Source organism: Neolamprologus multifasciatus, chromosome 4, assembly GCF_963576455.1.
Source record: "Neolamprologus multifasciatus chromosome 4, fNeoMul1.2, whole genome shotgun sequence".
Lineage (NCBI taxonomy): Eukaryota > Metazoa > Chordata > Actinopteri > Cichliformes > Cichlidae > Neolamprologus > Neolamprologus multifasciatus.
This window is the reverse complement of record NC_140442.1, coordinates 2,295,288-2,314,087: the sequence shown is the minus strand read 5'-3', so window position 1 is coordinate 2,314,087 and position 18,800 is coordinate 2,295,288. Positions and strand designations below refer to the sequence as shown.

The following is an 18,800-nucleotide window of genomic DNA, read 5'->3' as shown; positions in this document are numbered from 1 at the left end:
TACATTTTAAATTTTTTGCCGTTCAGTAACCTATTGAACAGCAAAATTTAGGTTTTCTTTTCGGAAGTAAGTAAAAGGAAAAAACAGCGTCCGACAGCCTGTAAACAACGGTAGACAAGCAAGAGAGAGCTGTGCATGAAGTGTGGTGGAAGCAAAACAGCAATAGAGTGAATCCATGACGATGTTTGTGTGAAGTGTAGTTTGGATCTTCTTTTGCTGCTGGTTCGGTCAATATTGTTTGGAGAGAGATCAAACTAACAGCTTCAGAATCAGCGCAAAAAGGGCGTGAACACAAAGCTCGACCCGCCGAAACATCAGAATCAGCGAGCTGTCGGCTTTCAGCCCCGACCGTGTCCGTGCCGTCAGGTGAGAAAGTCACATCTCACTGATTGTGATGCGTCGGCGGGTCGGCGCTTTGTGTTTACATCTTTGTGCAGAATCCGTGTTCCTGCTCTCATTTACTGTTTTAGCTGTTTGGTGGTTGTTTAAATGTCGTGAGGTTTAACCTGGGCTGTTATTGACCCAAATATTAAAAAGTCAGTGCCTGCTTATTAAAACTGCATGACTGCAACAGACGAGAAGTGGATGAAGTGGACAGGAAGGTGGCGAGCAGGTAGAAGCTGAGCAGGTCGGTGTAATCGGGACAGAGAGAAGAGCTCCGTCTCTTTCCTCGACCAGCACGTGTTGGGCTGATTTATTTCTGATTAGAGTGACTGGGCTGCTTCTCACCACATGAGGGAGAGAGAAGAGGAGAGAAAACTCATTTCCTTATTACCAGTCGATAGCTGCCCGTGTTTCACCTGTACGGAGTGGTTTCATGGTGGGAAAGGTCGTCAGCCAGCCTCGTTTTTGTGTTTTTTAAGCACGTTAACCAAGCAGAACAGGCGAGCGAGTGACGAGCAGACTGTACGGAGCACACTGCAGCTTTAACAGCATGAGCTGCATGACAGCATGCATGAGTGCGTTCACACGTGTGGGTGTGAACATGAGCCGAGCGGATGTGTTACACCGAGTGTGTGCCAAGTGCTCCACCTGCTGCCGAAACGCTGAAGGACCGAGCGTGTCGGCGCAACGATGCTGTCGGAGCTTCGACCTTTTGCTGTTGCTTTACTCCTGCAACAACGCTGCACACTGTAGAGGCACCCGCGCCGAGTGAAGAAGAGCCGGCTGGAATAATGCAAGCGGACAAGAGGAGGAGGAGACGAGGAGAGGAGGAGACGAGAGCTCCGATATGAGCCTCGAGGCTTTGTCTGTCTCCGGTTGAAGGTGATTCTGCCTTTAATTCGACAGCAAAACTTCACAGAGAACTCATTAGCCCCCAAATCATTCAGGAATATGCTACAAGTGCAGGTTATACCCTCACTCACCTACTCACCCACCCACGAGCAAGGCAGAGAGATTACCAACCTTGATAGGGTCTCAAACAGGTAATTAAAACCAGAGGCAGTTTTTCCATTTATAATTACATCCAATTAAACTGCCAGCAGTCTTCCTTTTGTAAATGTGAGCACCGGACATTAAAAAGAATCTCTCTCCTGAATTATCCCACACAACCCTCACGACTCCTCCATATAAATGTTACGCGTGGCTAATGACGACGACGTCGAAAGTTAATTGAATAATGGCTGAATAATGGGCAGAGAGAGGAGATGAAGGAGCTGGAGGCGAGAAGATTATTACCTTTGTTGAAGAACATGGAGGCCATCTGACCCATCTCCACCCGCTCCATGATGTCAAAATGATCGGCCTGCCCCGACCTCTCTGTGAAGACAGGAAGCAGACGACGGGAGTAAAGACACCTCGTGCAAGGAGTCAGATAAGCCCAGACTGAGATATCTATCTATCAAAATATACACACATATATATACTCAAGTGTCTTTAGACTTGATTTAAAATGTGCTACAAATTTACTACATTTATTTAAAGAATTCACATTAAAGCATTCTAACAAATGTAACTTTTTCTCAGGAAATGCCAGAAATGATGAGAATTCTACTCAGAGGCTGTTCCACCGTGTTTCATTTGCCAAATTGTGAAAATTTGAAAAATATTTAATATAAAAATCGCATAAAACTGACAATTTTTTACATTTTTGTTTGATAAATGACAAAGTATAAAATCAGCCAGTCATTGGTGCACTTGCTTGAGATGCCATGTCTCTGATGTTCGATGTGAATATTAACTTGTCTGTAGCTGCACTGCTGTCATGTGACTTGCTGATTGGCTACATGAGTAAGAGGAGCCTGAGCCGGCACACCTCGACTTCAGAGCCTGGATCCAGAGCACGATGAATTTGTGATATATTAAGATGACGTCTCACAGTTCTTCATTTCTGAATTTTATGTGCATTCGTGAACACTTCCTGCAAAATGAGCAATTTTGCCCAATTGCTTAAAGGTAAACTGTGCTAAGCAAGCCATGCACATACATCTGTAACGTGAGTGTATTTGTAGAGGTGAAACCTTACAATGAGAGAGAAAGCCTGAACTAGAGCGAGAGAGCGACACTCACGAACAGACAAGATGGGCCTCGTCTCCGGCTCCGATCGACCCCGGCACGTGACCTCGTCGTCGTCTGAATACTCGGACGTGGAGTCGCTGTTCTCAACCTGTTGAGGACGACAGGAGGAAAGCGTGACTTCCTGTTTTCCTCATTTCTAAACACAAACAATGAGCTGCAGCAGAGGAAGGTAACATCTGGAAACTACAAGCGGCAGCTGGGAAACCCCGTGGAGGACGGAGGCAATCGTGTGCCCACAGAGTCTCTGCAGATTAGCGTCAATTAGGTGTCAGTGATGGTCAGATCTGTGCGTGAATGATGAGCTACATGGCCCAACTTACAGCGCCAATCACAGTTTAACTAAGAGTTCAACAAACACCAGACTGCAGGATGTGAACCCGCCTCCATCTGTGACATTTTGTATTATTAAGTTATGATTTATCTTTGGACAAAACCAGCAAGCTTCCTTTTAAAAGATGGTAAATTCGTTTCTTGGACTCCAGCCTTGATTTTAGCCTCAGCTCACAGGTTTTAGGCTGTTTTCACACCGACACAATTTGTTTGCTCAGGTTCAAATCAGTGATTTTTGTAAAGTATTTTTTCCTGTGGTTTAATTTGTTTTCATACAAAAGAAAAATCTTCAAGTAAGCCATTTAATGTGCCTATTGGTCAGATGTGTCGGGGGCAACACGAGTAAATACAGGAAGGAGGACAGAGACCACAGCCTGCACCCGAGTGTAATAACCGTGTTCACAGATTACAGCATCACTCGGACCACCTGACCGTCCTCCTGATGGCTCCCAGATCTTAAAATTAAAACAAAAGGAGGGTCACGTGTTTTTCAGTAACCACCTCAAAGCTTTTAAACATCCCACATCACTCAAACTGCAATTCAGATAAATTAAAGACAACCACAAACATAAAATATACATGAAACAAAAGCAGACTGGATAAAAGGCATCGTGTAATGGATAAAAACGGGTGCAGTCACAGTGCTAACTGTGCTGATTTAAAACGATTAACTGGGATCTGTTTCTCTAACTTTAACAGCTTCTGCAGATTGTGTAAAAAAGAATCTGTTTCAACATTAACCTGATGATTTTCAATAGTCAGGCCGAACATTTATTATCCTTCCTGAAACTCTGAACACTATGACATGTTAATTCAGTTACAGTCCTCCTAAAACACCAGCAGAGGGCAGTCATGTCTCCCAAGCACCATTTAATCAGAACATCAAGTGTCTGAAGATGGAAGGTGACCCGTTACCTGTCACAGAGCCTCCAGGCAGGCCTGTACGCCTCCCATACTAAACCAGATCACTCCTGCTGGGAGGGCTCCTCTTTAATACCTCAGGTAATAAAAGTAATTGATTGATAATAGCTGGTGCTGTCTGACAGTTTTCTTTGCCTTGAAAATGAATCCCTTTGAATTCTTAAATGTTCAGACAAAAAAAGAAATTTAAAATGAAACCCTTTTGAGGGTTTCACAATTTAACCTCCAGTGCACTTCCAGACTGCCCTGCTGGTGAATCATTTTAAGCTTTGGTATTGAACTGGTATTTAATGGCAGTTGATGGGAGCACAGGTAGATTCAAGCAACATTTTTGTGTGGAAATATTTTGGTGTAGCACCACAAAAGAGCCGTGTCCTCAAAAACTGTACTTCAAACTCAGTCCTTCTCAAATACATAAAACACTTTAACCCACAAAGTCACAGTGACGACAGGTGCTGCGCACGCTTCGTCATATTTCCTCGTCTTAGCTTTCGGGAGACGTTCGTTTGTCCCGTTATCGTCGTCTCTCTCCGCCTTTCTTTTCCTCACTGTTAAATATTTTTTTGAGAGTTTGTTTACTGCACTTCATATCTCCTGCTCTGTGCTGTGTGTGTGCACGTGCTCAGTGCAAAAAACCCTGCCACCTACTGGAGCGGGTTTGTGCAAACACACTATTCTAGTACAGTAGGGCTGCCACAAACGATTATTTTGATAGTCGACTAGTCAACGATTATTTTTGCGGTTAGTCGACTAATCAGATCATCATCCATTGGACGTAAAACGTACAGCTTATTGCACCAGCAGCATCTGCTCTTATATAACTATCATTAGCTTACAGCTTTAAGTGTTTAAGGTATGTGCTAACTAAAAATAAAGACAAGATGATAGTTTATTAAATTTTAATGAAATTTGCAGATTGTTTCGGTGAAGTTTAATAAACTCCTTGCTATCTAAAATATAATATAACAGGACACCGGAGTAAATTCTCCAGCATCTCACACTTCTGATAATCAGCTGTCTGCTTGACGTTTATTCAGCTGTGTAAAAACTATAACTTTAATCTCAGCCAAACAGATTTACTCAGGAACAAATAAAATACTGAAAAAAGCCAAACAATAACATTTTTAAGTTATCTAAGTGACTTATATATCATGTTTAACCTGAGTAGCGAAAGACGGCGGTGGGTTTGAAAACGATCTGCCGGGAGTCCGGTGCTCTCACGGCTCTAGTGAGCCTAGCCCCCGGCTAACTATCGAGCTAGTGGCTAACAGACGTCTCCGAAAACGTCGGAGCGCTTTTGAAAATATGTGGTGTCTTGATAAACTGAGCAGATATTTGAGGTTTACACAGCTACATTCTCGCCTGAAAATATGTTAAACATTTATTTTGTGACCCAGAAAGAATAATAAGAGTAATATTAAAACTAACTAGCTGCCGCCATTGTTGGAAACTGAGCTGGGCTGCGCTATGAATTCTGGGACACAGCTTCTTCTTCTTCGGGGTTTAACGGCAGCTGGCATCTTTGTACATGCAGTGCTGCCATCTTCTGTTTCAGTCCGTTATTACACCCTTAAATCCTACTACTTATTCCTGCGTCTTTTGTGATCTTACAAAGCTTCAAACGACGCGTCGACTATTAAATCAGTCGTCGACGATTCTGATAGTCGACGTAATCGTGACTAGTCGACTAATCGTGGCAGCCCTATAGTACAGCAAAAAAAAGCATGCTCCCCGGGGTCACATGCTCCCTCTCTGGCATCGCATCCCACTGTTTGGGAAAGGCTGCAATAAGGGATCTGTGTTGACTTAAAGCTGGGAACGTATGGACTTTACACCTGCTGTTATCATTAACCTTCAAAAACATATAATATAAAGAGGTTAAAAATACCACAGCTTAAGATCTGCTTATATCCATCCACCAACTATTTTTAGTGAAATCATTTAACAATATGTTAACTCTCTCTCCTTCCAAACCAGCTGACAAAGGTCAAACGTATGTCCTGTGTTCAGCGTTAGAGTTTAAATACAGTGCACAAGACCGCTGAAGGATGGAAGCAAGAGTGAAAGGAGAGGTTTACAAGACAGAAGTGCGACCGGCTGTGATGTATGGTGTGGAGATGGTGGCACTGGGAGGAAGACGGGACACCGAGCTGAAGATGTTCACATGTTCATCGGACTCAGCAGGATGGACAGGATTGGAAATGAGTCCATCAGAGGGACAGCTCAGAGTCACAGAGGCTGAGAGGGTTTGGACATGTGCAGAGGAGGAGGGATGCTGAGGATGCCAGGCAGGAGGAGAAGAGGAAGACCACAGAGAAGATTCACGGATGCAGCAAAGGAGAAGATGCAGAGGGTTGGTGTGACAGGAGGATGTGCGACCCCTGAGGGTCTAAAAAATGAAGCTGATGCTAAAGTACAGTTTCTATAAGCATTCTGGAGTGTTTTTGAAGACGAAGATCTCCCTTGCTGTGTGCTCGGGTGGATAAACTTCATCAGTATTTAATTAGCGTGTTGCTAGGCACTAATTAGCAGGTGTCTGTTTGTGTCGGACATCCATATGAACTGTTAGAGCGCCACCTCTCATTCAAATACGGTAACGTTCAAAAAACCAACATGGAGTCCAAAATCAGTGGGTGACATTTACATAAGTGATGTCAAAACATGACAAACATGCACCGGTGCAAACTAAAGAGCAGGTAATGGTGACTGACTGCTCTCTGGTTTTTGCTAAATAAACTTTTTTTGTGTGTTTTTGTTTAAAAAGCGTAAATAGTTGTTAAGAGGCTTCACTCATGCAGAGGGAAATAAAGTGTTGAGCAGCTCTCCCGTTTCCATTAGATGGAGGGAAAATGCTGAGCAGTACAGCAGCCATGAATCACGGCTGAGTGTTTGAGGCGAGCTATTGTCCTCGGGCTCATAACTCCTCGACTGGAAACCCACAGGCATTAAGCAAGACGACTTCTGTACCCAGGGAGAAACAAAAAAGCAAAGGCCGAGCCATTTGGAGTACACAAAGATCTTTTTTCTAAGGCAAAGTAAAAATGATTTAAGACTCTGTTGTTTCCTCTGGTAATCAGTATCGTTCTACACCGACGGCTTCATCCAAATTGGGTTTCTTATAGACGAGTGGCAAGAGGTGCATTTCACTTCTGCTAGGATTGGGCAATAAAACAACAACAGCCCCCTAAATAAAAAAAATACAGCTTCCCTTTTAAAAGAGAGAACTTTCAGGCTTTAAGCTTTAAATATTCTACAGTCAAGTGATTTTTACTGGGAGTGAAATGAAGACAGTCACCGGATCTATAAAGAAGGTCCAAATGTCCGTGTGGTGATAAACTCAAATAAGGAAGACGTCAGTGTTTAAAGGTTACAAACCTCTAAAGTCAGACTGTCGTTCTCATTCTCGAGTCAAATGACTGCACAGTGGACACTTTAATCTTCATAGCAGCGCTATAAGATGTGGTAAAGCTGTTTTCTCTGCATTTGGCATCACAGTTACAAATTTCACCTGTGTCTGCTCGAGTAGAGCCAAATCCAGGGTTCCTGCATCATGTCAAAAGTCTAAATGGATGCAAATCCCCAGAAAAACAGAAAACAGCACAGATTTCTGTGCCAAAGCCTGAAGCTACAGTTACACTAAAGCAGTGGTTCCCAAACTTTTTTTGCAGGGCCCCCCTTGTTTTACAATAAAAATGTTCGCGCCCCCCGTCGCGTGCACATGAACACATCCTCCAACCACACACGCCCATATTTTGCTCCATTGCGGTTTATTTCACACCTCAAACATTTAGTAAACAATTAAGCAAATACAAGTAATCTGCAATAAATGACAGGTAGTAAGAAAATAAACTACTAACTCTTTTACGCTACGTCCACACCTACACGGGTATTTTTGAAAACGCAGCTGTTTCGTCCACACGTAAACGGCGTTTCGAATCACCGAGAACGGAGATTTTTTAAAACTCATTTTTTGCATTTACGTGTGGACGAGGAATACAGAGTTTGTCACGCAACGTCAAAGGTTTTTTCATGTCACGCTGTGTGCACATTATTGTTTACATGAGATGAATTGCAGAATGGCAGATAGAGACAAAATACTGTTAATCTGACTGTCTGCAGGTTTTACATGCTTACATACACACACGCAGTTACTGTCCCTCCATTTAGAAAGGCAGAGGCGTCACGGTGTGATTATTTTACATGTAGTTGGTTTTTTTTTCCTGTGTAATAATATTCAACATTACTGTCAATACATTTTTCAAAAAATGCCTCTCTGTGCAAAATGGGTTTAAAAACATAAACAACTGTTGGATCCTGTTTGTCTGTGATTTGAACCGGGGGAACAAATCGTGGCAGGATCAGCCTGATGTTATTTGTGTCCCGCTGTAACTTTACTGTATAAAGAGCAAACATCTCCAAAATGTCAGGAGTAGTTAGTCATTACTACAAGTGTTTGTGAACTAAAAATCAAGAATGTGGGATACTGTTTGTCCGTGATTTAAACAGCCCAGCGCTGCTCCCGACGAAGGGAAAACCAATCCTGCAGGGAGACCTACCTCGGCACTTGTGCAGGTGAAGCCAAAGGGAAGATATGCTTCACCATATTTTCTAGTCTTTGGCTTAGAATGAAGTTGGTTTGGAAACATATTCAGCGATGCTTCATCTCCTGCTTAGCGTTTCTGTGGGCGCCCCGTGCTAGCAGTGTCCAAGCGTTGTTTTTTTGGGGGGGTTTTTTTCCCTTTTCATGCCGCGCCCCCCCTGCAATGGCTCTGCGCCCCCCCTAGGGGGCGGGCCCCACACTTTGGGAAGGTCTGCACTAAAGGAAAGAGTGGTTGCAGTCGTCGCTACGACCAAAATCACTGCAATCGTAATGATCTTGCAGTCTTGTTTCTTTTAAATGGGAGCAGAACACAACAACAACACAAAGCTGGTCTGCAGCCTTTCTGTAAAAATAATGCAATAAATGTAACGGGGGAAGGGGGGGGGGGAATCAGTGAAAAACACAAATCTGTTGCCATAATCATCTCTGAGGCTACGTCCACATGCACACGGGTATTCTTCTATGCATTTGGGATTTTCATCCGCACATAAACAGCGTTTTGGGTCATTTAAATGGAGATTTTTAAAAATTCAGTTTTGGCGTTTAGGTGTGGACGAGGAAAACTGACATTCATGCAACGTCTTCTTCTTCTTCTAAATTTGATTAGCAGACTCGCGCAACGTCGAAGGCGTGTGCCGTTTTTGACACCAGGCTTACATGTACACACGCAGCTACTGTCCCTCCATTTAAAAAGACAGAGGCATCAGGGTGAACTTCTACATTCAACACTCACAACCAAATCCCAACATCAGTTTTGAATAAATTTATTTTTTTAAATTAAATTGATGCATGCTGTTTGCATTTTGCTCATTCCAAAGTTGAGTCTGCACAACAGCCAAAATACTGTCTTTAGTTATTAACGTCTGAAATGATGAACGCACTTGAAAAATAACACAAAATTAGCTGCCTGACCAGAAAAACAAAAACCTTTCAGCAGTACTTAAGGTTTTGTGGTGGCACAAACCCTCTTTACCCTTTTCCTCCCAGGCTTCTAGACTTCTGATTGGCCAACACTTAGTTTTTAGTGTTTACATGCGGACAGAGATATTTTTTCAAAACTGCACGTGTGGACGGGTTTTAAAAAAAACAAAAACACCCGTGCAAGTGTGGACGTAGCATGACTGCACTCAGAGTCCAGCCAGAGCCTCGCAGAGTCGCTGTAGTACGGTGGTCACACTGAAAAATGGCACAAACGCCAACCTTGCAATTATATAAGAACAACTAGAATAAAAACAGCTGAGTCCACTGAAATTAAAAGCGGTCGCTGAAGGTTTAAAGTATTTCTCAACTCAAACTCAAAAAAATTCAACGTAATCACTGAGCAACCACCAATTTTTCCTAGTCGCTAAGCAACTCCCTCCTGATTTTACTCGATATGACTGAGACATTACTGGCTTTACATTATGCAGACCAAATGTGCAAGGAAGCGATTGCCTCCTCTGACTGCTGTTTTGTCTCTGGTGTCTTTTACTCTCAGTGTTTACTGTAAACATTTTACAACTTTATCGCTGCTTCAACACGTCAGAATGAGACCTTAAGCAGACCTAAGAGCTCGAAACATCCCTGCACTGCTTTTAAACACTAAACATTACTTTCACCTTGCTGCAGGGTCGCAGCTCTGTTTGGCTAAGTGTCTTATTAAACTCCCCCTGACAGGGAGGAACATTTACTTCTTTAATATTTGGTTTGTCTGACACACATCCTCACAGCAAAGGGAGAGCGATCTGTCCAGCCCACATCTTATTAAAAAGGATATTTACATATAGAGTAAGAGCCTGCTCCTTCCGACACTTTATCATCTCACCTCTTCCTGCTCTCTCCTCTTCCAGCGCAGCTGAGCGTTGGCCGCTGCCATCGCCTCGATCACGAAAGTGGTGGTCATGTAGCTGTAGAGGAGATGATAATCGAGTTAACAGGTCATATTTTTAATGACAGGGGAAAGAAAAAAAAGTCTGATCCATTATCAAAAGGTGCTTTCACCAGCAGAAACCTTCATTTATTACGCCTCCGCAGGCTGGCGAAGAAAAGAAAGCACCAAGTTTCTGTGTATAACAAATGAGGGATTTGTGAAAACTTCAGATTAGAATAAGTTTAATGAAAAATGGGTTTATAAAAAGGTTCATATTGTTAGGAAAAGCCTACACTGGGCCTTCCCTATAAACTTTCTCATGTTCATGCTGGTTTGAGTGTAATCCCAACTCTGAAAAACTGATCCAGTATCAGTAACATTTCTTTGCCTGCAGGTATACACCAGCTACTAACATGAAGTGGAAGAAGCAAAGTTTATTTATTTGATCCTTATTTGCCCGGTGCGCTCCCTATAATTAAAATCTCTTTTTCAAAGCACACTGCCAAGAAAGCAAAAGGTTGCAAAAGCTATAAAATGAAGAAAATCAAAGCAAACAATTACAAAAAAAACCCAAAACAGAGTCCAGCTCAGGAATAACGCGCTTGGAGACGGAGCTCTTCCAGGGAGATGAATCAACAGCTTTAGTGTTCTGCAGATTGATCCATGACCTGGTGCAGCGTGAGTTTGTTCTACCAAACAGTCACCAGAGAAATATACTAAAATATATACACAACATGAAATATTCTATACTGGGAGTAAAAAATGTTCACAACAAAACAAACCAAGACAAAAATAAAGCGATTCCCTCTAAAACATACTTCAGTGTCTCTGTGTATGAAACTGATGTCATCACCGTGATTATTTCTTTTTATTTCTCCTCTCATGTGTCAGTAGGATCACTCAGCAAAGACTTCCTGTCACTCATTTATTAATAAATCCCAATTCAGTTAAGTTATACTGAATTATTGCATTTCTGTTATTTATTATTATTACCGTAATTGTCGGGCTATAAGCCGCTACTTTTTGCACAAGATTTGCACCCTGCGGCTTTTAGTCAGGTGCTGCTTTTCTTTGGATTGTCCATGATTTTTGTCATATCGTAAGACGATTTGTTTTGTTTGTTCCGCTGTTGTACGGCACTACGTTGCCTGGCGGAAGGGCATGTGATCCGACACACAGTATCGGGGTTCAAGAGTGGTATGTTGGTCACATGTCCGTCCGCCAGGCAACGTAGTGCCGTACGAAGTAGCGCGAAAAACAAACTTCAAAGTAGCGCTACGCGTTCAGCGGGAGGCGTGGATGATGAGCGGCGATAAACTTGCGAAAAGCAAGTTATGCTCAACTCCACTGGTGGATTCTGACAGCGTGGAAAAGTGTGAAAACATCCACTGGACTGCTGCATGATGGAGACAGCGCCACAGCCCTTCAGAGGGTGTTCGACTCTGACAACGAGGATTTGTTTGGTTTTGAAAGTGACAACGAAGGAAAGAAGTTGAGAGTGGATGACGAAGCCATCCTGAGCCTGTTCATTTCCGACACTGGAGAAGAGGACTTTGGTGGTTTTAGTGCAGGAAGAAGAGAAAGATGGTGAATGACTGACTTTTCTTCTTGTTAAAGCCGTGTCACTGCACCTGAGCCTAAAAGGTAGGCCGAATCTATTTTTCTGGTGTGCTGTAGGTTATTGTTATGTACTACATTTGTTACTCATTTATGAAGCACAGTACATGTTTCGTACTTGTATTTACTGCTACTTGTACATATACCTAAAAAGTTATGCAAATATGTACCCATAACTTGTTTTTCAAAGTATTAATAAAAGGGGTGTGTCTCCAAACAGCCATCTCTTTCCTGACAATTCCCTTTGTGCATATTCTCTTACATATGATAAGTCAACATTGAAACACCTGCGGCTTTTAGTCAGGTGCGGCTAATGTATGTACAAAACGGGATTTTCCCCTGATTTTAGCTTGTGCGGCTAATATTCAGGTGCGCTTTGTAGTCCGGGAAATACGGTAGTTGGGTAAACAAACCCTGATCCATCCTCGCATTATAAAGAATTACTTCCAGTGTATTCCTCACTTCCTAATTCCAGCTAACCGGAGGCTAGTTGGCACCAGAAGCTACACATCCAGGTCCAGTGTGCTGAACTATCAAAGCTCCCTCCTTCATGCACTTATTTGTTTTTTCAAATAAACTTCAGATCCCTGAGTTACTACCAACAACCACTGAAGCAATCTGTGCTCCGCGCCACGACACTTTTGTTAATTAAATAGTCTTTATATATTTCTTAAATCTGATATTTTTCTACATAATAATCTGATTTTAGGGGTAAAATTTGGCAAGAAACACTCAGAACTACAAAAGAAATGTTCATTTGAAAACTCGACATGACCCTGCACAGTGTGCCAATAAAGCCTGAATAATTTCAGCGTCTGAGCATGTCTTTACTAAACATTGCTGCAATCATTCACCGAGCTACTTCTCGCTGTGGGTTCACTGATAGGGACCAAAGGAAGTCCAGTGTCATGAAGTCATTTGAATGAGCACTTCTCATATTTCAGCTACAAGCTGCTCTCTCTTAAACTTAAATACCAACATGCATCTGAGATGTTTAGGCTACATCTGTAAATGGAAGATTAAAACAAAAACAGGGCTGCACAATTTCACTTGATTACAATTTTGTCTTGTCTCAGTTAAATCAAGATAACTGACCTATACTGAAGCTGAGTGCTATCAATCTGTCCCTAAATCTCCACCTGGTGATGTGCCTGCATGTGCCAATCACAGCTCCTCCCTGCACCGTGCAGTTTTATGTTTCCAGTAAACAGTCTGAACCTGTAACGCTACATTAAAAGACGATACAAACACCAGACAAGAAACAAATCGAGAGCTCGTTCCTGGAAGCAGCTCAATCCTTCAGATTCAGGGCCAGCGATGTTAACCACGAACAAATCACAACCGGCATAATCACGCAGTCCTAATAGAAAGTAACCTGGACACAACAGTGTTTTTAAAATGTGCCGTGTTATTAGTGAAAGAGGAAGTAAAAGAAGGCCTACTGGGTGGCAAATATCAACCAAAGAAAGAAACCCACGTTTACCTGTGAATGCCAGACAGAAAAAAAAGGCAGAGCTGGAAGTCAATGACTATTATTATTTAACTCAGTTTGGATCAGAGCAACACTCACCTCATAAATCCTAAAAAGGTGATGAGGGCCAAGCTGACCACCCACCCGGCTTGAGCGAAGGCTTTGGGCATCGTCAGAGCTCCGGTCCCCACAATCAGGTTGAACATGTACACCAGCCCCACCTGGAGAGGAAACCGCGGGAGGTAAAGACATGCACAGGTGTGCTCCTGATAAATATTAACATGTATCACCGCACAAGCTTTTCATTTCACCTCTGCTGACCCCATCTCTCCACAGACATCCAATATTTTTTACTATTGTACAATAATATTAGAAAATATTATTAGAAACTATTAATGATTTACTAAAAGCCTTTTTCCTCAAGTGCAAAACCTCAGGCACCACAGTATCAGGTGCTCCTTGGCACCTGGGCTGATACAGATCAAGCTACTTGGGTGGAAGAATGGGCCAGAGCCAGGGAGACAGTAGGGATTAATTGGGCAGCACTTACACTATCGGATAGCTGAGTGCTTTAATCATTCAAGGCTTTTACTTCCTGGAAGAAGAAAGAAAAACAAAAACAGAAAAACTTCTGACCAGCAGAGCTGACTCTTTGTGGCAAAGTCATGCTGAAGTAAGCAAAGTCAGGGTGTGTACTGAGCTGTCGAACTGAGTAAAGACGCCTGACGTGACAAAAAGAAGAAAAGAGGATGTCGAAGGATCTTTTAAGCTTCCTCTTTATTTATCATTGCACTTTCACACACAAAACTTCTTTTTACAAGCAGACTTGATAAGCTGTTTTCACTAAAAGTCATCTCGAGACCCTTCGTTTGTAAGAATATTAGAGAGAGAACCCAAACAACGAAATGATCCCCTGCGAGCAGCACTTGGTGACTGTGGAGAGGAAGAACTCTATTTTAACATCAAGAGACAGCCAGTAGAAGCAGGATCAACCAAAGGGGGGAGAAAAATGTTGCATACAGTGAACATGAACAACAACTAGCAAATATAACTACAAGTCTGCAGTCTGAGAGTGAAGCTAGTACTCTCACTGTGGTATTTTCAATCAACTGAAGACTTTTCAGAGAGCTTTTAGGAAAGCCTGATAATAAGGAAGCACAAGTCGATCCTAAAAGTAACATGGATACATTTCTGAGGCAACTTGACACAGACGTGTCCTAACTTTATGAAGTATTTAACGTGGTTGTTCAGTCACAGGGTTCTGGGTTTCTGAATGTCAGGGGTTCAATCTCAGGCCCTGTGACGAGGCTTTTAACCCTCTCTGCTTCAAGGAGCTTTGCTCCACTGCACTGTGTTTAAGTCAGTCTGCTCCAGGGCAGCTGTGGCTACAACTGTAGCTGCCTCCACCAGTGTGTGAATGTGAGAGTGAATGAATAGTGGAATTGTAAAGCGCTTTGGGTGCCTTGAAAAGCGCTAAATAAATCCAATCCATTATTATTATTATTATTATTATTATTATTATTATTATTATTATTATTAAGTGACAAAAAAAGAGGCACGTAGTTCAAACAGGTGCAAAGGTTGGCGATAAAGCAACAATACTGCAACTACAGCATTTTCAAAGAGGCCTGTCAGGTGGTTAAGCATGTGCCTGACCTTAAAAGGAGCTCTGACAAAGACGACAGCTGAGGCTTTTTAATCGGGATTTTAACCTCAGCAGTTTCAATCTGCTATTTTTTTTATGCTAATTCTTCTAAAATTTGAAAGAGCATTGCTTTCCAGTGTTTGGTTCCTACAGTGACACCATCAAACACTCGAATGTCCTCTAATTTTCTATCCAGGTCAAGTAAATCCTTCCCTGGTCGTCACATAGCTGCTGTGTTACTCTTTCTTTGAAAACACTTTTAATTAAATTAAACTATCAGCACTGATTTTGTGTTTAGGTGTCCTCACAACCAGCACCATCTCTTAGCTCCTTTAGTGACTAAATACATCAGCTGCTTTGGGACAGAAGTGACGAGAGCACAGCCACGCTTGGAAGTCAAACAATTTCCTTCGATTCTCCTCTTTTCATTGACAGGAAAAGCTGTGACTAACACACCGTCCTTTGTTTCCTTTAAACTACAAATTACAACCAAAAGCAGCACAGTGTGGCAGCCTTTATAGGTCATAATGTGCTGAACATTAAACGCCCGTTCATGTGTTCGTAACAGTGTGCTTTAGTAGGAGAAGCTGTTTTAAACCAGCAAGGGTGTGTTTTAAATATTCAAAGAGAGACTGGGAGATAACTCCTGCATGCTGGAAACTTACAAATGGAGAGTAGGGCTCTCCTGTGTCTGTAATTCCACCTGCCATGGTCGGTGACCCTGGTTCTCACCTCTCACCTGGACAGAAAGAAAAAGCAGTCAGGTAGCTTATGAAGCCTGTTGTGTCACTGCCATGATGACAACAATTATCTTTTCTTTTGTTGTAAGTTTCAAGGGGAGTGTCATTCGAAGTGCTAAATCTTTTCTTACTTGCATGGAAACAAAAACCCGGTAACTTATCGTGCAATTTAGCATTTACCTTAACATTTCCACGAAGTACAAGCACAAAATCCAACCTGAGACATTAACTTTTAGGAGCTGCTCTTTAATTCGGCAGAAATATGACGCGTAAATCTGAAGGATATGACCTACTAAATGTTTTTAAACGTTAAGTATGTGTATCTTCATTGGCCACTTTGCCTTCATTTAGTTGAGTTTATGTAATTTCAGTGAGCTGACATTTGCATGGCAACCGCTCATTCGGGAAGTATAACGTCAGACTAGCACATCTATCACGTTTGAATAACAGCATAAAATAATTACTAATAAAAATAGATAAATTCATCAAGTTATCCTGCAGATATCGAGCTGCCACAGAGCTGTCATTACTGGAAATGAAAGTAAACACTGCTCACCTCCCTCCTCTCTGGTTTGTGTTGCTAACTTAGCTGCTAAGCTAGCAGGATGCTCGGGACCAAATCCTCACTCGCTAGCCGAAAAAAGCTCACTTTTCCAGTTCAGCCAGCACGGACTGGTTCGCCTTTATGTGGCAGCCTGGAAGTTGGTGTAAAGCGGGAAATAAAAACGCATTTCTACAAAGAAATACGTCTCTAACACGGCGCTAACTTCAGCAGTAAACTAACCGAACCAGCTGGTTCGGTCAACCAGTCAAAATAAAGCTACCTCTGACGCAAGCACACATTTCCGTTACTGATTTTCAAAGTAAAGGCTTGTTTACCCTAGTTGCAAGGCAGCCCGTTGGCTGACCAAAGAAAGCTTTTATTTTGAACATTTTGCCCCATCTTATTATCGTTAACTTGACGAGCCGGCTGTAAAATCACGGTTGAAATTTGACTCCATGTTTTAGAGTTTAATATCACATATTAATTATATTTGTTTTTCATGGTAACCTTTAGCTTATTCTGCCTCGCGTTTTACAAATACATTTGATAAATTTGTCTATTTGAATTAGCCACAATATATTACCCGCCTTTTCGGACTGTCAGGGTTATCAATATGAGCGACCCTTCTAGCGGCATGTACACGTGTACATGTCATATGACATATGGCATACCTGTCTGTGCCATAATAAAGCAGAGTCCTGGGTCTTGGGCTCACACTGAAATCCCAGTGAATGAAATCCTTCTTTTATTGACGTTTACAATTCTGGCATCAGACAAGTGAGATTTGGTGCAAAGTTACCACGGATGCCAGTATGAACCAGCGCCCTTCCATAATAATCACACAAACTGAGCTGAACCGGCACTTCCCTCTCAGGCATTTAAACACACCCTCAGCTGCAGAGGTGTTAAATGAAAAACGGTTGTAATCCATCAGATCCTCCTGTGTCTTAACAATCGAGCTGTGATTCTGAGAAGTCTGTTAAACTTATCCCTTCCAGCAATATGATAGATTTTATTAATATTGTAGCTTAGGTCTTTTCCATACTGCTGACCAAAGCATTTAAAATTCACACTCACTGTACAATCGTGACTGCACACTCCCACAGAGCTTTGGAAACGCTTCACACACACACACACACACACACACACACACACTGCTGCTGCTTTAACTGCTTTCAGTGTGTTATATGTGTTTAATCTCTTGATATTTTCTAATATTGTAGTTTTAATTTGCTTTATAAAGTCAATCCGCCGTCAGTAGGCTCATCTGTGTTTCTGATTGGTCAGCTGCTCTCAGCTCCGACCATGTGAGCACTAAACTGATTAACCCTGAATCAGAATCAGAAAGGGTTTTATTGCCAAATGTTGAGCAGGTTTACAACATTAGGAAATTGCTGCGATACTTAGTGCAAACATACTGTCATAAACGCTTAAATAAACATAAAAATTAAAATTAAAAGTGCTAAGTAGATAGATATATACATGAGTGCAGGTGGTGATCAGTGCAAAAATGCAATGATGCAGTGAACAGTGTGGTGTCATGTGTTAGTGGTGCGAACAGTCATATGGTTGTTGTTCATGAGTCCAACAGCAGAGGGGAAGAAACTGTTCTTATGGCGAGAGGTTCTGGTGCGAATGGACCGGAGCCTCCTGCCTGAGGGGAGCAGGTCAAACAGACTGTGTCCAGGGTGAGAAGGGTCAGCTGTGCTCCGAGCTGCACGCCCCAGTGTCCTGGAGGTGTACAGGTCCTGCAGCCAATCACCTTCTCAGCAGAGCGCACAACACGCTGCAGTCTCTGTTTGTCCCTGATAGTGGCTCCAGCGTACCACACGGTGATGGAGGAGGTGAGGATGGACTCGATGATTGCGGTGTAGAATTGCATCATCGTCCGTGTTGGCAGGTTGAATTTCTTCAGCTGCCTCAGGAAGTACATCCTCTGCTGGGCTTTGTTTATGACGGAGGTGATGGTGGGCTCCCACTTCAGGTCCTGGGTGATGGTGGTACCCAGGAAGCGGAATGAGTCCACAGAGGTGATGCGGGTGTCAGACAGGATGATGGGGGGGAGTGGGGCTGTGTGCTTCCTGAAGTCCACAATAATCTCCACTGTCTTCTGGGCATTCAGCACCAGGTTGTTGTGGCTGCACCAGGACACCAGACGTTCAACCTCCCTCCTGTAGGCAGACTCATCCCCGTCCAAGATGAGTCCAATAACGGTGGTGTCATCTGCAAACTTGATTAGCTTGACAGACTGGTGGGTGGAGGTGCAGCAGTTAGTGTACAACACAGCCCTTAGGGGAGCCGGTGCTGATTCTTTCCCAGCCTCACATGCTACTTCCTGTGCGTCAGGAAGTCAGTGATCCACCGATGGGATCAGGCACATTCATATGGGAAAGTTATCAAAAACCTGGGTTAAGTTATCAAGTTGATAACCTCTGCTTAGCCTTATTGAAATGAGAGTGACACGTGGGCGGATTCAAACCAACAAAGAGTGTTTATTTGGTTGAAAGCACAAAAAACCCATAAGCTTGAAGATGGAAGCATAAGAAAAAGATTGATGACAGAA

The 18,800-nt window shown here is 42.6% G+C and overlaps 1 protein-coding gene and 1 pseudogene across 2 annotated transcripts in view; one reads left to right on the top strand and one right to left on the bottom strand.

The window, feature by feature from the left end:
• slc38a12 (solute carrier family 38 member 12) overlaps window positions 1-16,526 on the bottom strand; it is an 89,741-nt gene extending 73,215 nt beyond the window's left edge. The window contains exons 1-6 of one of the 2 annotated variants that reach the window (XM_085158185.1): window positions 16,243-16,526; window positions 15,619-15,685; window positions 13,408-13,529; window positions 10,176-10,257; window positions 2,512-2,608; window positions 1,681-1,761 (exon numbers count right to left, since the gene is read on the bottom strand). In XM_085158185.1, the coding sequence (XP_085014311.1) occupies window positions 1,681-1,761; window positions 2,512-2,608; window positions 10,176-10,257; window positions 13,408-13,529; window positions 15,619-15,663 (427 nt within the window). In that variant the 5' untranslated portion in view covers window positions 15,664-15,685; window positions 16,243-16,526. Of the gene's footprint in view, window positions 1-1,680; window positions 1,762-2,511; window positions 2,609-10,175; window positions 10,258-13,407; window positions 13,530-15,618; window positions 15,693-16,242 lie in introns of both variants that reach the window. The other variant, XM_085158184.1, reaches the window with a different exon arrangement.
• Window positions 16,527-17,819: 1,293 nt separating this feature from the next.
• LOC146519464 (uncharacterized) lies at window positions 17,820-18,545 on the top strand (annotated as a pseudogene).
• Window positions 18,546-18,800: the final 255 nt, after the last annotated feature.